This window comes from Onthophagus taurus, chromosome 7 (genome assembly GCF_036711975.1).
Source record: "Onthophagus taurus isolate NC chromosome 7, IU_Otau_3.0, whole genome shotgun sequence".
Lineage (NCBI taxonomy): Eukaryota > Metazoa > Arthropoda > Insecta > Coleoptera > Scarabaeidae > Onthophagus > Onthophagus taurus.
This window is the reverse complement of record NC_091972.1, coordinates 34,638,797-34,649,624: the sequence shown is the minus strand read 5'-3', so window position 1 is coordinate 34,649,624 and position 10,828 is coordinate 34,638,797. Positions and strand designations below refer to the sequence as shown.

Sequence of the window (10,828 nt, the reverse complement as noted above, 5' to 3'; positions counted from 1 at the left end):
CAGAACTCAAAACATTACTATTCCAAGGAGTTAAGACACCTGATACAAATAAAGAAGACTCAGGAGTGAATGGTATCATAATGTACGGCACGGTAATCGTGCCGATCATATCGATAAAAATCTATCTAAGAGAAGTAACGAATGATATCACTTCAGATTATCCACTGAGCAAACACCCGATGACATCAATTCGTTCAAAAAAAATTAAAAACGAATAAAAAAGAACGAATATGCAAAGTTGCAGCGGTAATAATAAGAGAACCTTTAGCTTGATAGATGACGAATAATCTGAAATCGCATTGAACAGATAAAACGGGGAATTCTTCCTCGAGTTTGAACAATTGTGACATGCATGAAGTGGAACAACTTTTAAAATGCTAGCAACAAATTTGAAATATTTCTGACCATGCTACCTTGAGGTTCGAAACCTGTAGAGTTAAGGATTAAGACATGGATCTAGCATTGAATCCGAATTGGTAGAGATCTTATACAAGGTGAATCCAAAAGCTTTTTTCCTTAAATACGTCTTGAATAAATTCCGAATAACAAGGAGAACTGATACAGGATGGTACTTAGCAGGACTTGATAGACCTGAAACCTTCTTTGGAACACACATGATATAGATTTTATTCCGATTATAAGCGAAGTAGTGGGTTGGGAAACAAAAACTGAGTACATTCCTAACAAGGAAATTGATATCAAGATAGTCTTCTCAGAATACTTATCGATATACTGGTTTTTTGATATGTCAGGATCTTGAGCAAGATCAAATCCGGCATCTTTTTCTTCGTGTGCGTTTTGAATAATTTTCAGTTGGAACATTTCTTCCAATCTTGAGAGAAGTACAGGGTGGGGAGGGTAAAAATGGTTTTTATTCCTAATAAAGAAATCGATTATTAGATGAAGAATGTTTTTAGATTCATAAGATCAAGACAAAGTTACTGGAGAGATCATGTCGATAGAATGAAGAACGATAGATGGACAATGGAAATGGGTAATGGAAGAAAAACCGACATCGAAAAGACCTGGCAGACCAGCTAAGAGATGGTATGAAAACTAAACATTCGCATTTCAAGAGGCTTGATAATTTATACCAGAAAACGCAACTCTGTCGTGAACGTGCTACTTGGAGATTACAATCCAAATTGGTATATCGGGATCTTCCAGAAGACTTTTTTCTTCAAGTGCGCCTTGTGAAATTTTCCAATAGCAGAGAGGTATAACATAGGACGATAAATGTGGAGTATATTCGTGAAAATATAGATTTCAAGATGCAGTCTTATCTTGATATGTGCACTTTTAGATATCCAAAAAGATAGTAGAATATCGATGTCATTGGGAACATGATACTTGGAGGTTAAAATTAGCACAGCCAAAGGTACACAAATCCGAATTAAATTCGCAAAAGCTGCTACATACCAATCATCTGAATATGTCAAAATAAAATATATTTTCTTAGGACGTGGGTCGTAGCCATATGTTCGGGATAAAAGTGTAAAGAACCATACTTGAAGTCAACAAGTTCGTGCGAAATTGGTGACTTTTTATTTTTCGATAATTTTGTATAGCAGAACTTTCTCTTACGTCTTAACTTCAATCGATAAGTGTTTTTTTTTTACTAAGCATTCAATAAAAGTTATCTTGTCTCTATCTCTTCACTTTTTCAATCAAACTCATCTCTAGGTAGGCGTGTAATTTTACAAGGACAACCTTTATCATTTAGTAACACAAGTTGATAAAGTACTAAAGTCGTATTTTGGCTGCTATTCTGATCACTGCAAATATCAGAAAATAGAGATAACTGTGTTAGCAAACTGATTTATGCACATGAATGAACAGCGACAATGTCCAGACTGCCTCTTTAGCCATTCAATATTCATATACTGTATATATTTTTTCTTACACCTACCAGGGTAAAGAAGGTGGAGTCGTAATACTAAATAGAAGCTAGTGGACAGATTTTATGGAGAATTGACACGGCGAGAACAAGGAAAAAGCAAATATGGGAATCTACCAAAGTCCGTCTGGGATGCTGAAAGATAATATCGCGGAACAGCAAGACCAGGAAGTCTTGATGAAAATGAACTGATGAAATAGATATTTGTGTCTGTAATGAGCTACATATCAGCAACACGTTCTTCCCGCATAAGCAGCAAAATAAAGTTACATTTTCCAACACAACGAAGCAGAGTCGTATTGACATAATTACCAATAGACAAGTCATTTCTAGTCAAATACTAGATGTTAGATTGCTGTCATCAGGAAACATTGGAACGGCTCATGGAAGACAAAGAAAGAACCCGCAGTACTTATCTCAAAATGCATGACTCTACAAAAAAACATGTATGCAGTGGATAAAACTTAAGAGGAAATAAAATCCAATATTAGAAATGACACTATAAAAACACTGGGTAGAAGGACGTCCATAATTTTACATGCACTCAACCAACCAGAAGACTCCAATCTTTAATAGACTATGTAATCCAGCGCAAAAGTTCTACACTTAAAGTAACAGATGTAAGAGGTAATCGCGGTCCAGAATGTGTATCAGATCGTTACATAGTAAAAGCAAAAGTCGTAGTAAACTACTGAAAAAACTTGAACAGGCCAAAATCAAAACGGAGGAAAGTTAAACAGATGCAAATTTAATTTGGAAAGTTTTAGACAAGAATCCATATAATTACTTTGTAAACTTCGTCTAGCAAACAAATTAGACACAGTTCGTGTAAAGGATGAGAGTGCTGAACAAAAATAGCATATTTCGGTTACAGAGAAGCTTTAAACGAAAGAAACCCTAATTGGTGATCAGAAAAACTTTTTGGTTGAACTGAAGAAAAGCGTTTATCAGCGTTGGCAATAACATGCTTAAAATTGATGAGTATGAATCAATGGAAAGATTATTATAAAGCACTACTAAATGAGGATCGCGAAGAATACAACCCAAGATGTTAAACTAAATTTTTGGCAAGACTTCAACGAGTGTATGTGGAAGGAGATAAAATTCCAGAAGATTGAAACTTATCTTACATTAGCTCAAAGGGTATAAAAAGTTGTGCCAAAATTATCGAGGTATAAATATTACTAGTACAGTCAAGAGGTTGTAAACTCTTAAAGAATAGGATAGAAATGCAATGGGACGACTTGAAAGAACAGAGTGGTTTCTGTGCAGGAAAATCTTGTACTGATAATATTTTCGTCCACCAACAAGTAATCGAAAAACGCAAATCTAGAGGTACAATGGACAATTTTTCATGAGATCTGGTGCTTATCATAAAGCTGTATGAGATCCTGACAAAGTCTGGCCTTAATAGAGTGCATGTTCAGCTCATTTGGAACATTTACAAAGACTTTAGGAGTGTCACGAAGGTGGGAAACTCGATATCTGACTCCTTTTCGACAGCGAAGTGCAGGAGTGTTGCCTATATCCTTCCTTATTTAAAATATACATCCAAGAAGCGCTGAAAACATGAAGAAAAGTTTCGAAAATGGGTATAGAGATGGAAGGTCAAAGCATGACAACCATTTTCCTCGCTGATGACCAAGTTGTTGTAGCGAATGAAGGGTATAATATTAACTTTAAGTTCAGGAAACTCATGCAAAAATATCGGAAATCGGGACTGAATGTTAATATGGTTAAAACAGAATATATGGTATGAGGAAATGATATGAGAAATCCTAAATTATAAAGAAAATAGGAAGGTGCAAGGAATACAGGTATTTAGATAGCATCATTTCGAAAGAAGGAACATCTTTTAAAGATACCCAGAACAGGACTCAACAAGGTCGAAAAAGTGTTCGTACGCTAAACTCTTTCTTATGGTCAAGTCAGATTAAATTAATTGTAAGAACAGAAATCACAATCTACGAATCAGTATTAGAGTCAATTTTAACATACGGATCGGAATGCTGGCAGCTCACTACAAGAAGTGGGAAACAACTTGTAACGGTGAAAATGGACTTTTCAAGAAGCATGTTGTGAACATGGTAATGCCTCTTCATAAACTTATTTAACTAGTCTACACTACCTAAAAAATCGTCCTGGGTCAAAGCAGAACCAAATTCTTTATTTTTTTTTCTCTAATTAGAGTTCCCTAAAGAGCTTTATCAATGTAATTGTGCGCACAGGTTTCTTTTTCTTAAAGTTTGTCATTATTTCTTTAATAGTTGATAATGTGTACTAAGGGGTAAGTACTTGAATATGTTTCGATAGGTCTTTCTTCTTTTCTACCTCGGCAATTCATTTTAATATTTTATTCAATATTAAACACTTTAAACGTCGTGTTAACATATTTACTTTTATCACCAACCACTTTAATTCACGGCACCATCAAGGCGACGTTTCATGTTCACATCACCTGACAATATGTAATATTACGGTACGAATTTGAACAAACTCTTTGATGATTACAGTAGATAATTTCCAGAAATATTCGTGTTAGGCTACGCGTAAAAGTTTTAGTTCGAGACAATCACGTGGTGTATAAAATTATTTCAACCTTATCGATTCACTAAAATATTTAAGTTATAATACTTTAACCAAATAAAAAATAACCAAAATGACCACAATAAACCATTAAATAATTTTTAAATCCTAATGAAATAATAAAATAAAGTTTTGACAGAGAAGTGATGAAATTTTAACAGAGTTGTTGCAGTAGTTCCAAACGAGGTCACGTTTCCACCACAGTTAATCAATACATCGACACGATCGGTTTGCGTTGAAAATGGATGTAAATAATTAATTAAATAATTTCATTTCCAATTTAACACAATCCATTTTCGAACTGTCTCCAACTCCCCTTTTGAATCATTTAAAATCATCATTAATTTTAATTTGCCTACTGGTAGTTTCAGACTAACAATAAGTCTAACTTCTAAATTTAACCCACCCGTAGATATCTATCTTGACAGACGACAAAGAAACTTAATTACCTCCACCTCGGCGAAGAGACACAAGAAACAGTTGTTTGTACACCAGTTGCTAAGGTCGAAACAACACGTAATGTATTAACGCTACAGAAAACCAGAACAACAACTTCGCAGACGAGAAGACTTAACGAAACAAATCGAGTAAAAAGAAATCGTTAGATTTATTTTGTAGTCGTCGTACGAAATAGATAGGCTTCGAGAACACAAATCCCACATTAAATAAGTGCATGTTTACAGTCTGGAGGAGTACGACAGAATTACGATGATTTTACACATGATATGTTGTTGCGGATGGTCAATTTACATTTAGTTACGGTTTTAAATAAATAAAATGAGTCGTATAACTCAACAAAGACGTTAAAGTTAAAAATTACTTCATAAATTTTAACGACAAAACGCTTCCAAATATCATATGAATAACATTCTACACAATAAAAAAACCTGTCACCGTGGATAAGGTTTCTCATTTGGAATTGATTTACGATAACACATTTAAGAAGGTCCTTGCACCTGCCCACACATCGTCTACCCCAAAATAGACTTTATGTTCACCAATAAACGAGCCGATAAATCGCCCCTCAATAGTTTGTTTTGTTTTACAAACCGTATTTTCAAAAACTTTTCGAAATTAATTTTAGAAAAATTATTTTTAGACTCACTTTAAATTGTTAATTTTCAGTGGACGTTATGTTGCAACTTAAATCTTAACTGCATTTAACAGTTCCAAAAGAAGTCACAAAGGTCGTTGTCCACATCCGGTTATTTTGTAATCTGCTCTGTAGATAGTTACATACTTCATAGTCGGGCGATACGATGTCTTCACTTCAATAAACTAAAGAGTCTAAAGACTACTTTACGATTGAAAGGTTTTTTTTCAAAGGGGGCATTAAGAACATTTTCGTTGTGCAACCGCAACTATTTATTTATTTACTAATGGAATAGTTAAAAATACACAAAAACGAAATTAAACACTATAATCTTTTCATGATTTTGAGAATCATAAATTAACGATGCAAAGTGACGGGTTTAATCCAAATGACGAATCGTTATATACATTTTCTCCCCTTAGAACGTGATAAACGCATGCCGCATTTTGTATGAATAGTACCCCATTTTAGATGGAAGATATTACACGGCTCGGCTAAGCCAAACTCCAACCCTAAACACAAAGAGGTCGTTTCGTTTCGAAAAATATTATATGTGAAGGGCCACGTTGGCATATAAAGGATTCAATTTAACACGCTAACATTTACGTTTAGTATGCGAGTAAAGATATGAACGGTTGAATAGATTTTTCCATTAGTCACAACAGTCCATTTCATGATGCCCCAAGAGATTATTTTTATTGTTCATCGGTACACTTTTATAAATCATGAAATTTAAAAAAAAGTTGGTAAGTGACTCAATGCAAATATATATATATATATATATATATATATATATATACATATATATATATATATATATATATATAATATAATGCTATAATGCTTTTATAATATGAAACTGCCAATTTTAAATGTATGGGGCACTAACAACCCAGTGTTAACGCTTCTCTTCTGAAAGGTTTCCATAATATTTCTACTTCTCCATCTATTCGGTACTTTACCTAATTTATTGTGGCTAGTCATATAACCTGAGGAGTTCCTTTACATTTTGATCTTTTACTTGATTACTTATTTGTGTTCTACTCTAAATTGTATAGTATGCAAGTTAACTAAATATTACAGATACACTATGACAAAGAAAATAAAATTTTAGAGGGATTCGAAAGGAAGATACAATGTCTTCAAAACTATTCACGGCCGTTCTAGAACATGCAGTCAAAACTTTAGATTGGAAAAATAAGGGTATTATGGTCGATGGGGAAAGATTGAGTCAGTTAATATCAGAAAACTTGCAAGAAGTTCGAAAAACGAGACATATTTAAGACGGATATCCTCATTAGCATGAAATGGAAATCTTTCAAGCAATGTGGGCTACCAGTCTGAATATACGGGGTTGAAACACTATCACTTACGAAGACATTTGTAAGAAAACTACAAGTGACACTATACAAAATGGAGAGGTCCATGTTGTGGTTGTCCCTGAGAGACCGAATACGAAATGAAGAAGTGAGAAGAAAAACGATCGTAGAGCAGTTGAGAAACAGGCTGATGATGATGATGATGACTCTAATTGTTGGTACAGTGGTTAAGAAGCACGTATAATATGTTATGCTGACAAAGATTCTCCAACTCAATGAACCTGACGGATTGGAAAAGAAGTATATTTCCATGTAGCAAATTATTTTAATAACATTTGGTTTGAATGTAATACAATAATCTTCCAACGTTTGAATCCATCCCAACCCAATCATTTCTACTTGTGTTCATAACTTAAAAACAATACGTCAACCAACTACTTAACTCCGGAGAATATTACAGCATTGCTCACGGAGTTTCCGGTAGGCGGTAAGAAGATTTCTGCACGACACTTCATACTACAACGAGAATAGCTTCGTTTTGGATACACAACAGTCCAACGACTACTCCAAAGCCTTCGACAAAAGCGAACATACTATTCTTGTACAGAAACATTTCCCAGAGACCCTTACTATTTGTAATATACATAAACGATACTTCTTCTTGTTTTAAATTTTCTAAGTTTTTACTCTATGCCGACGATAATGAAATATTCACAAGGAACGGGTGTAATCTGGACTGTCTTAGACTATCGAAAGATCTTGACCACCTGCATGACTACTGTCGCCTCAATAAATTTTACCTCAATTATGTCAAATGCCAAAAAATGCCAGCTACGTCACTGACCCACCTTGCCTCTCAGAGGAGGAGAATCGGTATTGGGTAACCTTATGTTCTATAGACCTTGGAACAGCCCAAAAAGCTGGCTTGTGAGGGAGTAAAGTTACTAAACATGTATGGCTAGTCAATACGGCATGTATTATAACCCCAACAGAAGAGTCCCTGGCCCTCCAAGTTGGGGATTAGGCATAGGGCCATCCTCCCTATAGAAGAGGCAACTGTGCAGCTGTTCTATAAAGAACTCCAAGCTGTTTATGACGCCAAAAAGTCGTAAAATGTATTAGCAGAAAAGTAAAGTCCCCTAATGATTGTATTTGTGAAGATTAAGAGATTATCGATGAATCAGTCAAATCCCCAGAAATCTAACGCTCTTTTGGGAGCTGAACATACTCATTCTATTAAATATGTTCCACAATTTACGGGTACTTTTTCAAATCAGTAAGTGTATTCGAAAGTATCTAACATCCTTATCAAGCACAGTGCACTCACTTGCTCGTTAGTCATTTTAGACCTAAGAAATGTTTTCCCTTTCCTCAATGTGCTAAAAAATTAATACAAGCAATAATTGCCTCAGCTGCTGGAGTTTCCTTCATAACGCTATGAAGTGTTTTAGGTGCACTAACCCCATACTGTAATGTAGGTGTGCTATTTTCTATCTAAGTATGGTACATAAAGATTTTGATGAAGACATTCCTTTGGAGAGTTGGTATTTGTATTTGAATTAGACCCATATTTTTGTCGCTTGTCCTAATTTCTTGATATAGGTATACTTGTAAACTAAGCTTCGAACTGGCTTCTATGTTTTTAACAACACATCAATGGTTTCTGTGTACTTCTTAATATCAAAGAAAGTCGTGCTAACATCTTGAAGAGCATTGATAACAAATTCTATTAAACAATTTGTTTAATTTACTTTTATCCAGAAATAATGTAATGACGTTAGAAATTAGAACTCTAGAGGTGTACTTTAAGTTTATGTGTATTGTATAAAATTGGGATTAGAAGAAATATTTTTACATTACTAAACAAAAATTGGTCAATAGGAAAGGAGGCGAAGCACATAAACTGTTGGAAAAAAGGATGGTTTATCAAGTTCGACTATATTTTCGAAAGTACAATACCATAGAAAACATTAAAAACTTATTCTCTAATTGTTCGCATATCTAAATCTCATTTAAAGTTCCTGCAACGAACATTAAAGAGAATTATTTGCTGAGGACGCTTTAGAGTTGTCTACAAGCAGCTAAGAAACGAATTAATTAGTACTGGAACACACAGAAAAGAAACTTTAATGTTACAAGATCGTTATCAAGAAAACGTAAACTTGTAACAAAAATGACACGAAAGTTCTGACAAAATGTATTCAATGATAATTGATGTTCCATGCAGTTGCGGTGAATGTACATATGTACACGCATGGCAACCAAAGTATGCTACCATGGCTTCATCAACGCAATGCATCTCCTTGCGCATGTTTTCCAAAAAAAAAATTTATTGCAATGCTGGAATAAAGATCACACCTACGTCTCTTGCTAAGTGTTCAGGTATAATTAACTGTAGACCAGAGTGAATACCTTCCCTTTCGAGTTGCCTCCATAGTATTTACGAATTGGCTGTAGAAGCAATGTCTTGGAAATAGGTTTTTTTTAAAACCTTGTAAAATTGCGAAGCTCCTTGTAATACCGCCAGTCCGAATCTAGTTTCGTTCTCTTGTATTTCAGCTTAGCATTACCTATTAGCCTCATTAGATATTTGGTATTACTAGTAATCTCAAGGTTTAAATAGTTTTGATACCCTTTTTAAGACTAAAGGAGCATGTTTTTGACTTAACTGCTGAATCATGTTATAAAAATAGACCAATTTATCATTTATGTCTAACTTGTTCGTAGTGTCAACCCTATTTTCCTCAACTAATACCTTTCAAAAATCATTTAAATCATTCATTTTATAGCTATAAATGTTTTCTAACGACGACAACAACTAAATCTCTACGCAATTCCAAACGACAAATAAACAACATAAAAAAGGAGTTAAATCAAAAAACATTTTTCTGCAGCATATATTTTAAACAATCAATTAAAGATTTTATTTTAAAATATTAATAAAACCATCAAATTTTCAAATCAACAACAAATAAATTTGCATAATCTATGCAATACATTTATTGTGGGTCAGGCCTACATCTACTGTCTGTTACGATACGTTGTAATCCATTATCTTGGGCGCATTTATTATATCTTAACCTAACATCATTGCTTATTACTTTGTTACAATTTTGGCCATTCAAATGAATCATTAACATATCTCTACAATCGTAAACGTCATTACAATCACATTCCTACAAATTTAAAACAATCAACATTTCCAAACTTACATCTAATATATTATTTATTTTGCTTACCGGTTTTTCATATCTATCGGTGTATAATTTGATGGTATTCAAAATACAATTTTCGTCTCTCATACAAGCATTGTATGACGCTGTATTTGCTGGATCGTTTACGTTTAAAGTCGGAGAACCCGCTTCATGCCAATAATTCATACTTATTGAGTAACTGGCGCATGTCATCCGATTAAAACAACCAGTTCTTGCATGACAAACACATTCTATACATTTACGCACGGGCGAATCTAGTAGATTTTCTAATTGTGTGGAAACTTAAAAGTAAATATAATAATAAAATATTAAATAAAAACAATAATTCCATATTATTTATACTTACAATGGATTGTCACGAAAATGATTGTCAATTGTAAAACAATATAAATCTTCATGTTGATTCTCTTACATGCGAATTTGAATTTGAGTTAAAGATATTGGTTGTTCTCTTATATACTTATTGATTATTTATTAATAAGTTATAGATAAAAAGGTCATAATGTTAGGTGGTAATCACCTAATAAGAAAAACATTAAGCAAAGATTTAACTACACTCTTGGATATTTTTCTTTGAACTTTTATATAATAACTCTTCTGAATCTATTTTTAAATAGAATGACCTTATTAACATATCCCCTCTTAATTTATGTTGCTATCAATTTTACTATGTTCACACCGTCCAAAACACATCGACTAAAGTGTCCTGTAATAATAT

At 33.7% G+C, this 10,828-nt stretch overlaps 1 protein-coding gene across 1 annotated transcript; it reads right to left on the bottom strand.

Moving 5' to 3' along the window:
* Positions 1-9,793: 9,793 nt before the first annotated feature.
* LOC111417561 (uncharacterized) lies at positions 9,794-10,709 on the bottom strand. The gene is made up of 3 exons (XM_023049881.2): positions 10,457-10,709; positions 10,135-10,391; positions 9,794-10,071 (listed from the first exon to the last, which is right to left on the bottom strand). The coding sequence occupies exons 1-3, from the start codon at positions 10,506-10,508 to the stop codon at positions 9,895-9,897; spliced, it is 486 nt and encodes a 161-aa protein (XP_022905649.2). The 5' UTR covers positions 10,509-10,709; the 3' UTR covers positions 9,794-9,894.
* Positions 10,710-10,828: the final 119 nt, after the last annotated feature.

What these genes read in the sequence shown, in the direction of transcription:
- LOC111417561 (XM_023049881.2), bottom strand. Translation starts at nt 10,508, where the DNA reads ATGAAGATTTATATTGTTTTACAATTGACAATCATTTTCGTGACAATC. An exon ending in CATTTTCGTGACAATCCATT is followed by an intron (nt 10,392 to 10,456) that starts GTAAGTATAAAT and finishes TTTACTTTTAAG; the next exon opens with TTTCCACACAATTAGAAAAT. An exon ending in CCGATAGATATGAAAAACCG is followed by an intron (nt 10,072 to 10,134) that starts GTAAGCAAAATA and finishes TTAAATTTGTAG; the next exon opens with GAATGTGATTGTAATGACGT.